The sequence below is a fragment of the Leucopleurus acutus genome (assembly GCF_964270905.1).
Source record: "Leucopleurus acutus genome assembly, chromosome: 8".
Taxonomy (NCBI): domain Eukaryota; kingdom Metazoa; phylum Chordata; class Mammalia; order Artiodactyla; family Delphinidae; genus Leucopleurus; species Leucopleurus acutus.
In genome coordinates this window covers 74132169-74146286 of record NC_139151.1, presented here as the reverse complement: position 1 = coordinate 74146286, position 14118 = coordinate 74132169, and the positions used below count along the sequence as shown (strand labels likewise).

Here is a 14118-nt window from a genome sequence, read left to right as displayed (position 1 = left end):
GAGAATTATTTACATTCTGGATCATCCATATCTGGCAGTAGAGTGAAGTGTGTGACCTTGGGCAGGTCATTGAACTCTCTGTCTAATCTCAAAACACCTACGTCAGAGTACTGTTGTGACAATTAAATGATTAAATTCACATCAAACACATAGAAAAGCAAAAGTAGAAAGTAGTGCTTACTTTGAATAAACCATGCTTTTGGTTGCGCTGACCAAGCCATAAATTGCTTCCTGGGGGAAGGTTGGTCTCAGGAGGGTCTATCACACGTTCATAAATCCTATAAGGGCAAAGAACACAGTTACTAATAAAGAGACTCAAAGCAGAACCAAAAGGTACATGCACGCTGTTTGAAGTACTCATGGCATTAGCAGCTGGTATAGAGAGATGAAGCCAATATGTGGCACATTTTAGATGACAGGTAACATAAACAGAGACCCGTTTCCTGACAACACTTAGACACATTATCTGGGCCCCTCCTGGCTTTCTATCTTTGCCCTTTGGGCAGGGGAAGAAGGAAAAGGGTACCATTTTTGAGTGTCTATTCTGAGCAACGAATTTCATACAAACTCTGTGGGTAAAGTGGTTTTGTCCATGTTACAGGTGAGAAAGCTGAGGTTCAGGGACCATAAATGGGTCAACCAAGACAGCCAGGGAACAGTAAAGTTGGGATGAGAATTTCCACCTGTCTGGCTGCAAAGCCCATGTACTCTCCTTTGCGCTCTACTACTCCCTGACTGCTTTATTAAGCTGCTACTCATTTCTACGGTAACCTCCTACCCCCTCTAAATAACTGAGTAGCAGCTGCACACATGATAATGTGCCTAGTGTACAAAATCAAGTAACTGAAGTCATCATCCAATGAACAAATGTTTATTGAGCATTTCTTTATGCTCCAAGCTCCATACAAGACAGCAGGAGACAGAGCAATAAACCAGACGTACGAAGTCCCGCCCTCATAGAGTAAAAGATAAAACTCTGTACACGAAGAAAACCTTCATATGATATAGTAAGACATGTAACTAACACAGAGAAGGCAACAGTCCCAGGACCTTTGAAAGCACTGATAAAACCTACTGAACAACTGAATTGCTCTGTTGAGCAATTCAATTGAATTGTCTCAGTTGCTCTGCCCGCCCAAGCCCCACGTTAGTCAGTTACAAATCTTGAAATTTAGAAACAGTCCCTGTAACCACCAGCTGATCCCAGGCCTCCGCCTCACCCCTGGCAAGTACCTTCCAGCACCTGAGTACTGAGAAGGGAAAGGAAGAGCTTGCCTAAGAACTGAACTTGTCTCCTTAGGCGCTCAGAAGATTCTGAATGGGGTGAGATACAGGGACCATCTGTGAATTTCCATTCCTCATGATGGCCCTGTCCATTCCATTCATTCCTCTGTCCTTACTTGGAGCAGCCGTGGGGAGAATCATCACCCAGGTAGGTCCAGAGGTCTAACAACTCATCAATCCTCCCAGCTGGGATGCAGCTGACTGCCTCCTGGCAGAGGGTGATGGATTCCTCCAGCAGCTCTCAGCAGGAAAGTGCGGAAGACCTGAAGGATCGTCCAGTTGTGTCAAAGCCAGTGAATGACTGCAAGGCCGTTGCAGCTGGGAACTATCACACTGCAGTCTTGTATCTTAGCCACATCATGCATTACTCTCCTATTCCCCACCGGAAACATGCTGTTTCCTAACAATACATGCAAAGTATTCAACTGACAAAGATCTAAATATATCAGATCCCTCTCTATTAATTATCTTTCCATTATAAATGGAGGCTCGAAACATAATCAAGGAAAAATAAGTTTCCCTGAAAAAGACAGCCTGTGTTTTCTCCACAAAAACGCAACCTTTCTTTCTGTATGTTAGAAGGAAACATTTTAAATGAAACCATCTGTCAAAACTGCTTTAATACAAGAAGATGCTATATACTTCCTTAAAAAAGTCTTTTTCTAATATTAGTGAAACGAAAAACAAGCCAAATTTACAACAAAAGAGAAACACATACGTTACAGTAGTTCAGCCTGACAGAATTTACTAGTCATTAATAGTGATTAAATATGCAGGTTATGAAATATGGGAAAATATATACAAAATAATATATATACAAAATAAGTTTCACCAGAGGAAAGTAGAATGCAAAATTATTTATGCACTATGGAGATAACGATGCAAAACTTATGTTCAACGCTGGTGAATTTCAGAGGAGGCCAGAGAGAATCGGAAATCGCTATCTAGGGGAAGAGGCAGAAGCATAATTTTCCAGGAGTTCATTTCACTAAAAAATTGAAAATGTTGTCAAACTATTTATCTTCACCTTCATTTTAAAACATGTGCATCTATCAGAGTGAGAGGAGCTTTCCATTCAAATGCTTTCTTTTTGGTTTTCAATATGCTAGAATGTGAGCTCCAATGAGCAAAGGAGGCCTTTATCTCATGTTTACTAAGCGCAGGATCCTGGACTGGATCTGGGGGCAGGAAAAAAGAAAATCTCATAAAGGACATTAGTAGAAAACTGGTGAAATTGGAATAGAAACCGTAGATTACAAAACAGTGTTGGATTGGTGTGCAATTTCCTGATTTTGAGAATGTGGATAGTGTTTATTTAAATGTCTTGTTCTTAGGAAATATGCACTGTAGTATTTAGGGGTAGAGGGTCATGAGGTTTGCAACTTACTCTCAAAGAGTTCAAAATAACAATGTGTATATACACACTGTAAGTACATACATATGTAAACACACATTATTACTTTGAGAGACAGAGCAGAATCTGAGCAAAGAATTTATGATTGTTTTTTGGACCATTCTCAATTTTCCTGTAGGATTAAAATATTAAGCTAAAAAGTTTTAAAAATAGAGTGAAAAAGCTAAAAAGGTCTACAATTATGTAAATTAAAACTACATACATGCAAAACTATTTTATCGATTAGCCAAAGATATACACAAACTTTAAGAGTCACATAAGGTATATGACAGTGTTTTCCTAAAGGAATGGGAATGGTTGGGGGGGAGGGGAGTGAAAGGAAGGAAGGGAGGGAGATGGGGAGAGGAGGAGAAGGGGAAAGTGAGGAAGGAAGGAAGGGAGGGAGGGAAGGAGGGAAGGAGGGAAGGAGAGAAGGAGGGAAGGAGGGAGGGAAGGAGGGAAGGAGGGAGGGAGGGAGGGAGGGAGGGAGGGAGGGAGGGAAGATTGCATGGATTAATGCTGATAATATCTCATAAACTAAGAAACAGGATTATCACATCCCTAACCTCACCCTTCTACAGGGGGAGTTATGACACCAACATACCAGACAAATACAATCAGAATCTTGGCAAAAGGGCTGCTGATCCCTGAGCTGGACTGGCTCATGCAAATAAGCCGGTAGGGCACAATGATCTGTCACTTAAATGTAGTATTGCCCAAACCAACTGAAATGAAAAGTCAAAGCTAATACATGAACTCCTTGGCTTCCAGCGTGGTCAGGAAATCGAATACTGTATTCTGATATTCTACTCTTCTGGCTAATGAGGTTTCCTTCCCGTCAGGAAACATCTGACTGTCTACAATGTGTGTGACACTCTGCTGGCTATGGGGACACACAGGAGAAGTTAGCACAGCCAAGTTCCTGCCCTCAGGTGAAATGCCTGAGCCAGGCAGACAACACAGCCACACACACACCTTACAATTCAGTGCAAAAAGTGCAAGGATCCGCGGAAGCAGAGAAGAAAGAAAATATCGTATAGCTGATTCACTTTGTTATACAGCAGAAACTAACACAACGTTGTAAAGCAATTACACTCCAATAAAGATATTTTCTTAAAAGCAGAAAAGAAAGGGAAGACTTTCCAAAGAAGGGGACACTACAGCTGAGTTGTGAATGAAGAATAAAGTAGAGCTGACACACCCACATAACAGCCAGCACTTACATAGTACCGAGTGTGTGTCAAGCATTTGTACTAAGGACTTTCCTTATATTGATTTACTTAATCCTCGCAATACCACCATCAGGCAGGTATTCTTGGCTTGGCAAGGTTAAGTAGCTTGTCCATGGTTAGGCAGCTGGTGAATGGCAGAGCTGGGATTTGAACCCAGACCCCAAGTCTGTGCGATTCACTCAAATAAATTAAGATTCCTAACTTGACTTACTTATCAGGAAGGGAAAGGGGAAACAAGACCACATGCCAAAGCACAAGGTCAGGACCGGTTAGCTCTCCCAGAACCCACTTTCTCTTCCTCCTTGCTACACTGCTACGTGGCTACAAGGTTTCCAGCCTCCTTCACCTCTGGGTGTGGCCATGGAACGTGAATGGAAGGGATCTGCACCACTGCTAGCCATGACCTAGCCCCAGAAAACCTCCCTCAAGCATCTTTCACACTGTCTCTTTCAGCTGACAAGAGAAGGCTCTAAGGGCTGCGAGGCGGGCAGAGCCACAAGATGGCAGGGCCTGGATTCCTAAATGATGACGTGGGAGGCCACCTGCCAGCCAGACACACCCAACCGGACGGCAACCCAACTGAGATAGAGAGGATTTTCCGTAGTTGTGGCTAGTATTCTTTACCCTAACAAGTATACCCCAACGAAAGACAGAAAGGTGACTGTCATAGATCCACGCCTATAATGCCAAGAGATGTCAGAGATCGTGTGGTATAGCAGAGACACATGAATTTGGGATAAAACAGATTTAGGTTCACATTCCAGTTGTGCGTTCTACTAGCTATATGACCTTAATTAAGTGATTTAATTTCTCTGTACCTCAGCTTTCTCATTTAAAAAACGGGGATGGGCTTCCCTGGTGGCGCAGTGGTTAAGAATCCGCCTGCCAGTTCAGGGGACACGGGTTCTAGCCCTGGTCCGGGAAGATCCCACATGCTGCGGAGCAACTAAGCCCGTGTACCACAACTACTGAGCCTGTGCTCTAGAGCCCACGAGCCACAAGCACTGAGCCCACGTGCCACAACTACTGGAGCCCGCGCGCCTAGAGCCCGTGCTCCGCAATAAGAGAAGCCACCACAATGAGAAGCCTGCGCACCGCAACGAAGAGTAGCCCCCCGCTCGCCGCAACCAGAGGAAGCCCGCACACAGCAATGAAGACCCAATGCAAGCAAAAATTAAAAAAATAAAAAACGGGGATGTTACTGCTGACTGTATGGGCTGTGGTGAGGCTTGAATAGTTTTAATGCCATTGGTACATAGTAGGTGCTGCCAGTCTGTAAAATTCACAGGTGTCTAAGGATGCAGAGCTACACAGGTCACATGATACATTTCAGCCCACCGGCTGCACCTCACATCAAATGAATCCACTGAGATGGGATTATCAGTATCTTAGGTGCCTGGCTTGTGCTTTGGGACACAGTTTAGGGGAATGACATCACTGTCGCATGGGAAGGTGTGAGATTTCAATGTCATAATGCAAGAATTTAGTGTCTATTTTGTCATAAATTCCCACACTGAACATTTTTAAATCCTAAATTTCTTTTCACCTTCTACAAATTTAAAGCTAGAACAAGTGAATATGTAACAGGAACAAAACAAAGGAATTAACAGCATTAACTTCTGCTGCTGTTTAACCTGATTAGAGTGCACACTGACAGCCTACTTAGATTCTAAACTTTGGATTAAAACAAAATTTTTGGACACAGTACATTTTCTAGGATTAAAACCAAATTTTTGGACAAAGTACATTTTCTATGACATACGAAAATCCCAGTATTTTTACTATGTTAGTTTTGAAATGTCATTCATTAGCTTTTTTCAATTCTTTCAAGACGTAAGTCACAAACTTTCCTATGCAAATTAAGCAAACATCTTAGTATCTTTTACATCCCTCCAAAATATGTAATTCTTTGACATTTACAAAAGCTTGACTTTTGTTGGAAGCTCATCGTAAACTCACATTAGACAGGAGAAGGGCTCAGGAAAAAGGAAGAGGTATAAGAAATATTTTATACTATATTAGACTGTATGTTTGAACACACAATCACCAAACCAAGAACAACAACAATATACATGGTTTTTATATGAGTAAAATATGACAAGACACTACTCCTAACACTTTTGCCTAATCCAGTACTAGGCACTTTCCTACTCCATTTGGGACCTTAATTGGATTTAGCCAATCCATATAAAAGGTTTCTGGGGAAACAAAAAATGTCAGCAGTAAGCCAAAGCCCTCTACGTTCTTACTTCAGTCCGTCCTTATTTATCCTTTTTATATATATTATTTTTTATGTATTCTGACTGCCCTGTATTTTGGTTCTTTACTGACCTCTGAGACCCTGCCCACTTGGATGGCCCATTTGGACATACTCTCTAGAACATCAGCAAATGACTCTATACGCTCCCACTAACCGCTGAAGTCTAAAATTCTGGTCCTGGCTGAACCTGCTTTCCCAGACCTCCCTGCCAAGGAAGGAGCAATTGGCCTTTCCTGGTACTCCTGCGTCCAGCACTTTCACACTCAAGTTGTGTCTGCACTCCCTGACTGCTACAACCACTGATTATCTGCTGAGTATGGAGGAAATAAAACCCTCGCAGCAACATCCCTGCACCTGCTCACTTGTCTCCTGCACTAACACCTTCCCTGACCATTCTACATAAAGTAGCAACTAACCACTCATCACTTAGCTTGTTTTACGCTTATCAAAGCACATGACTCTCCACAGTTGGCTCTTTGCTGATGGACTGTCTCCTCCTACCAGAAGTAAGCATCTTGAAAGCAAGGACCTCGTCTATCTTTCTCATGTCAGTATCTCTACCATCTGGAAGAGAGCCTAGTCAAAGTAGGTGTCCACTCCATATACTGAATGCATGAATGAAGGCGGTATGTTCAGAATAAGAGGGCTACAGACAGTTACACAAGCCCTAAAGTATTATGGCTAAGACTTTATGATGCACAATTCCCAAAAATGAATGATACAAACTAAGAAATCAGGCAGTTGAACTTGAGACTTTATGCAGGTATTCCTGAGGAAAATGCAGTCAATGAAAATGAGTGACATGATAACTTTTTTCAAGTGTTTTCCTCCATCATCGCCAGCTCATGAGATTTACACAAGAAGCCCCCCGCCCCCCAAAAAATATAGAACAAGATAAAAAAAAAAACCCTCTCACTGTTTTCCATCCAGAAAAGAGATAGGGATAGCAAATTTGAATCTGTCAGGGACACAACTCACTAACAGGAAAGCCAGATACATGTATTTCAGAAAGAAACAGTCAAGAGAAATAGTCAGCAACTTGAAAATTAATCAGATCAAGCATAGTCCTTTTGATAAGTGCACGATTTACTGCTTAAGTTCATGGCATTATAATCAGCCCAAATTTATCATATTCCCATAGGCTACCTGACACAAATAATGCATTTACTCTATAACCATCTAAAATCTACCCTTTCTTTTGGCCAAAAAAAAAAGGCCCAATTCCCATTTAGTCGTGTTTCTAGGCCTTGAACTCAAATGAGATGCTGGCTATTAAGATGTATTGGGAGAATTATGGGAATTTTGCACGTCATTAGAATCTAACGGTATTTTAAAGTGTAAGTAACTCATTTCTAATACAATAGCATGAAAAATTAAACATCCAAACATCAAAACTGCTCAAGAGGAAGGAACACTGCAAAGAGCAACTATCATGCTCCTCGTGCAAGTCAGCCACTGAATCAAGGGCTCCCGTTAGGAATTTTCTTCACAAGGTACAGCTTCTCTTTATTCATGACTTTAAGAATGCCCTCCCGGGGCTTCCCTGGGGGCGCAGTGGTTGAGAGTCCGCCTGCCGATGCAGGGGACACGGGCTCGTGCCCCGGTCCACGGAGATCCCACACGCCGCGGAGCGGCTGGGCCCGTGAGCCATGGCCGCTGAGCCTGCGCGTCCGGAGCCTGTGCTCCGCAACGGGAGAGGCCACAACAGTGAGAGGCCCGCGTACCGCAAAAAAAAAAAAAAGAGAAGAATGCCCTCCCTAGCACGCATGCCATCTGCTTAAAGACCAGTCAATATTCTATGACGAACTAGATTTTCTGTTAACCGATAAAGCCCTCAGAGCTCAACACAAAGAAATGCAGTGGTTCAACGACACTACATATGAAGGAATATTGGATTTTTATTTACCTGGGTGAAGAAAGGCCTCTGAAGGGACCCCACGGTACCTTTCCCAATTATACAGAAGAATGAATTTCCAATGTAAACCTTGTGAATTGACATGTATTATGCCGCTGTTCAATAAGACAATATGAAGCCCAAACGAGACGCTAAATGAAGAGGTTTATCTGGGGCTTTGCCTGGAATTGAAGAAAAGTGTTCACAAACTCCCTGAAGAGGAAAGTTACAATGACCTTCCTCTGCTAGACAGAGAGCCTCATCCTCACTGCCTTTAAGCCAGCACTAGTGAATATCAAGGTGTTCCTTAGAGAAAGTTCCCTATTAGAGAACACAAGACAACTCCCATTCTATCTCCCCTCACTAATACGGTGGCGGGGGAGCTTGCACAGGAGGCAATTCTCTCTTTTGAACTCAGGCTAAAGGGGGCATCGCGCAATCTTGCCCCCTCAGCTTCATAGGGGAAATGTGGGAACACGAAGTTCTTGATCACCACTAGAAAAACAAAAGACACCTATGGCGTCACTGGCATTGCTCTTGGCCCTGTTCAGCATTCATTCCGTAGGTCATGGCAATCTACAAAATAGTTCCTCAAAGCTTGCTCCCTGTGGCCAGAGTGTCTGCCAGCGATGTACACTGATGAGCTACTTGTTGAATTTCCGTGGCAGGTTGCTTGGCTGTTGGTAATTATTTGCTAACATGGAAGACACATCACACAGGGCTTGTACCAGAAGGACATGAAAGGAATACCCCCAAAGGGGAGCTCTGTGGTCTCCTCCTACCAATTTGTTTAACGAAACCAATGACACTCAGCAAATGACAAGGGGAAAACGGCACCTCTGGCATTGTACAGGAGTACAGACTGTAAGCGGGGAGACGGATTATCGAGGTGAATACAGTATGGCGCCAACACGTAAGAACTGACTTCTAAACCAAATCCATGCAGAGCTCAGGAGGGAGGACGGTAGCAGGGCTCAGCAGGTTTCTAAACAGTTTCGCAGCCGCTGTCAGCAGAGTAAAAACAAATGCGAACTAAAAAGAGAAGGCAAAATTGAAATCCGGATGGAGATGCCTTTGTTGTGGTAAAGAGAAGGCAGCAGTGTTCAAATGAGATTAGCAAAGAGACTTTGCCGGAGAAGGGTGTGAATACCCTCCAAGAGAAAGAGAGGTCTTCCCAAGAAGATGGATGAAGACCGGCTTCATCCACTTAGAGCACACTTGCCAGATGCATGCTTTTGCTTGTCTGGCAATTAAATTTTACTCTTTTCTCTCTCCTCACTGGGATCTCCATACCAACAGTACTTTCCTTTCTTAACCATATTTTATGCCCCAAATATCTCTGTCCTACAACTTCTTACTAACCCTTGTGCTCTGCCTATCCCAAGATCATGCTGATTGTGGATCAGGTCAGACAACCAGCTCTGTCATATTTAGCATTGTTACCTATGATTCAACTGTGTAATCGCAGTGTGCTCATTGAATCTGCAGGAAAATACGGAGTTGGTATGACTGTTTCAATCATAATACATTTTCAGATAATACCACCAGGGTTAAAAGAGACATTAATAGGCAGAAATTAGGGCCAAATCAAATAAGATGAAATTTCACATCAAAAATGAAAGATCCCATGCTTAGGGACTGTGCTTCTCAAAGACAGAATGTGAGATCTAAGGTTTAACAGAAATACATATTGAGAAAAAGTACACAGCTGTTTTGATCAACAGTAAGCTAAGGCTGCCGAAAAGGATGTTATCATCTTAAACTGTACCAGAAGAAGACAATTATCTCATTCTAATCTGAGTCCATCTGCCTAGAGATAATCACATGTAGTTGTAGGAACTTCTCAGATGATAAACAGACACACTTTAGAAAGAACCAAGCAGGATTGTGAGGGCCTCGTGAGCCAAATCAAGTGCTGAATGGCTGAAGGAACAGAGGATGTGCAGCCTGAAAAAGTAAAGATTAAGGGAAAGCAAGATAAAGTCTTCAAATATTTGGAGGACTGTCACGTGGAAGAGGGATTGGATTTGGTCTATGTAGCTAAAACGTATACCAACAAGTGTAAGTTACAAGGAGGTATTTTTAGCTCAAGGTAAGAATTTTCTAGCAGTCAGAAAACACAGAGAGAAGGAACAGCCTTGGGAAGCAATGAACTACAGTCTCTGAAGGATGTCCTAGTAGATGATAGAAGACTACTTGGCAAGGACAGTAATCCTCAAACTCAGACAGAGAGACACAGCCTCAAAACTTTTAAGAGCTATCCTCGATTATCTACTATATGCAAGAACTTTACAAACTTTATAATCCTTGAAATAACCCTAAAAGGCAGGCATTGCTATACTCAATTGATAGATGTTCACAGAAGTTAAATGACTTGTGTGATACCATTCAATAAATGGCAAAGCCTAAATTCAAATCCAGATGTAAACTCGTGCTATGCCACATTGTCTTACAATCCTCTATTGATTCTGTTCTTAAAAAGTCAAATGTTCAACCAGTTGGTTACATAAACAGTGTGAGATACAGAAAGATCATTGGACTCAAGTCAGAAAACATCCGTTTGTGTCTTACCTTTACCATTTAAGCTTTGTGACTTGGGGCAAGTTACAAAACCTCTCTGGGCCCTCAGTTTCTTCACTCACAAACTTAATAACAATACCTATTACATAGGTTTTCAATGAATATAAAACAGATAATCTCAATAAAAGTACATTGCAAATTCTAAAATGCTTTTCTAAAGTAAAACATTATTAATGTTATTAGGTAAGATCAATGCTTTCACCCTCACAGAACAATCCAGGAGGTACTTTAATTTGAAGTATTTTCAGAAAAACGATACCAGAAGCCTCATCTAAGACACTTGGCTCAACTGGTTAGAAAACAGTACCCACTGTCAGCTTTACAATTTCTATAAAAGAGGAGTTTAGAGGCAGCAATGTGATAGGAAGGAGAGGAGAGTAAGAGCCTCCTATATCACTCCCTTGGTGTAGCCACTGATAGCACATGAATCCAGTCGTTAGTCCCATTTTTTTCCAGGAGTTCAGAAAATGTGCTGCACAAAGTGTTCAATTATACCCTAGACTAGCTGCCTCCAAAATATTTGCTGATACTCATGAGTGGGTGAAAATTTAGTGTAGCCCCATTTTGTTATTCATCTAAATGGAGACTTAAATTTAATGATAAATCAAAGGACTGATGTTTATATAAAGCACACACTGGTAACTAGGACTGTCAGGGTCAGAAAGGACATTGAAGGTCTCTGATTCATCCTCCATCTGCTACTTGTTATATTAATATATAAAGATCCAAAAGCCATCTGTCATGCAGAGACCACATGGGACATCCTTATGTAATGCTTTAAAGCTTCCCAGAGCAAATGGATGTCTCCCCAAAGGCCTGAGATTGACCATTTCCAAACAACCCATGTGAAATGTTTCAGGGTCTAGAAGCTATGATAAGGGACAAGGTAAATATTTCTCTCTCTCCATGAAGTCCTGATGCAACCACAGACCACCACCACCACCTGCAACATTGGCGTCCCCAAGAGTCAAGCAGAGATCTGTATTCTTTGACCTCTTCACTTTTTCAGGACCTTGGAAAGCACACATAAGGTAAGGTCTCTTGCCAAACATTAAGGGAGCCTAGTAAGCTTTCCAAAAATACAGATTTCTACATCCTTCATAAAATCAGATTTAACAGGTGCCAGCCTGGCCCCACTGTAAAAAAGAATCTCTGATGAAGGCTTTATTTGGCGAAGTCTGTCCTCAAGAAGCAAAGTCAGGTTTGACTAGGATCTCCTCCTGCCCTGCTACAGTCAAGCTAGCCTATGACAGGAGCAGCTGGGACTCTGCTTAGGGCGTCTCCAAGGCAGAGTGAGAGGCACAGGGGAACAATCTCCTCCATGAGGCCGTTTCTAGATGTTTTTCTATTTAAATTAAAACAAACAAACAGAGCAGCACAAAGAATAAGTCCTTCAGCATCCCAACATTTTGTGATGCATATAAAAAAGTAAAAGGGTTCTCCTGACCGTGGCCCATTAATAGTTGTGTAGATGATGGATGGAGGAACCCAGGAACGGATAGAAAGACAATATATAGGCAGCCACTTGTAAATTTATTTGACAAGAGTAATATTATATCCCTGGCCTCCTGGAGCCTTCATTACAGTGTAGATAAATTCTAGTTATTTGTTCATTGTTGTTCAATTTCAAATAGTGGCAAAAGCTAAGGTGAGCCGAGTATCTCCATTCACCCCCTCCAGATGGACTCTGCCTTGTTCTGTGCCAAAGAAGACTAAGAGGTTCCCTCTCCTTTTTGGTTCCAGTTGGTTTCAGCCAATGGGAAACGCCAGCAGGAGGGCAGGAAGGGTTGAAGCTGGGGTACTAATTAATTCATATGGAAAAGACAGCACAGTCCTTGGCACACGGTACTAGCTACATAAAGGTAGCTGCTCCTTTTAAGAGCAAAACTAGTGAGGAAGGCCCTTGACTACTGAGTGGTACTTTCATGACTCTCTCTCCGCTGCTGTCTATAGCCTTCCCAATATAATGTGTCAATACAGACTTGATTGTTTTTTAATAATGTTCACTGAGAGGACAACTCTTGTGCCTTGACCTCTGCTTTGTATCACGTTCACTGAATTACTCATTTAGTTTGGGGCTCTTTCTTTTAAAAAGTAATCACTTTGCTGCAAGAAATTTTTAGGTCAGAAGTTCACAATCACCGAAGCAGAGCAAAGCAATTTAGATAAAATTTCCTGATCTGAAGGAAGACTTTTGTTATTGTGAGGCATTCAATAGTGACTGCCAGCTGTTTAATCAAAAAGTTATTGTTCATTGTGGAGGAAACATTGGAGTTTGGAAAACAACGAGGCTATAACTCCAAGTTCAGAAAGTGATGAAGTTTCAAATCCTTTTCAAACTCCGACTGATCATTTAAACTATAATGGCCCATTTCTGATAAGCCATTTCATGGATGATAATAAGAAAATCACTGAGACAACTGAGATCTCCCACTAATCTCTTTAATTATTCCCTTTCCTAGTGGCTCCTTCATGTTCAGATTACAGGGTATAAATTAAAGACAGTTTTAAGAGATGTCTCAGATAAGCCTATTATTAAGGACACATAGGTGACTCCTTTAATGCCAAAACCAAAATGAATGATAAAAGAAAAATTAAGAAGGTGAGGGAATTATAAGGGGAAATTTTTGCATGTTAGAAGAAGAAGGATTTGAAGAGGGCTAATGGGAAAAGAAAAGATTCAAGAGTCAGAAAGACCTGTAAATTCTGGGCTTACCCACTAAACTTGGGACGTGACCTTGGACAAATCACTTCATCTTCCTAGGATTATTTCCTCACCTTTTACATAAAGAAAATGATGCTGCTCCTTTTACCTTTCTAAGGTTCTATACGACACTGCACAGTAATTGTTTTAAAAACTGATGCCCAATACTGATGTGAAATGGCTTAAGTAATGCAGTGTTGAACCACCTGAATGCTTGTTGGTTTTTCAGATCCTCCCAAGGACCCAGCTACATCCCTTTCCTTATGTTTTGTGCATGAGATAATCTGGTAACCTTTTAATAATCTTGCCTTTTTTGTTCAAGTTATTCAAATTGATTTCTGTCACTTACAACGTAAGGATCTTAACTAACATGAAAATGTAAAGGAAAATACACTTAACTGAAACAATTCTACACTCAGATGAAGAACTACAGTAAGTCTTGGGATGCCCACTCAGCAGCGTATATGAAGATAAAAATTCTGATCTCACCACACCTTGGTGCCTACCTCATTTACATTCTGTGATGTCATCAGCAATTTATGAATTTGTGGGCAACTTGATAAGTTCTTATTTGCTGTGGCATCCCCAGTACCGAGACCAGTGCTAGGCACAAAATGTATGCTTAATAACAATGGTTTTCATCTCATGTATTTTTGCATTTGTGTCAGTCTGATCAGTTCCTGGATGCAACCATCTCTCTGTGCTTGTATGATTACCCACTGGGTGAACTGGCTAGGCTCCCTCTGCCTCTTAAATGGATTAACTGCCAAC

The 14118-nt window shown here is 41.7% G+C and overlaps 1 protein-coding gene across 3 annotated transcripts in view; it reads right to left on the bottom strand.

The window, feature by feature from the left end:
* The window catches only part of NELL1 (neural EGFL like 1), a gene marked incomplete at both ends in the record, with an annotated part of 883126 nt that overhangs the window by 714766 nt on the left and 154242 nt on the right, over window positions 1-14118 (bottom strand). For all 3 annotated transcript variants that reach the window (XM_082845633.1, XM_082845634.1, XM_082845635.1), the window contains one exon: window positions 182-278. In XM_082845633.1, coding sequence (XP_082701759.1) covers window positions 182-278 — 97 coding nt within the window. The remainder of the gene's footprint in view (window positions 1-181; window positions 279-14118) is intronic.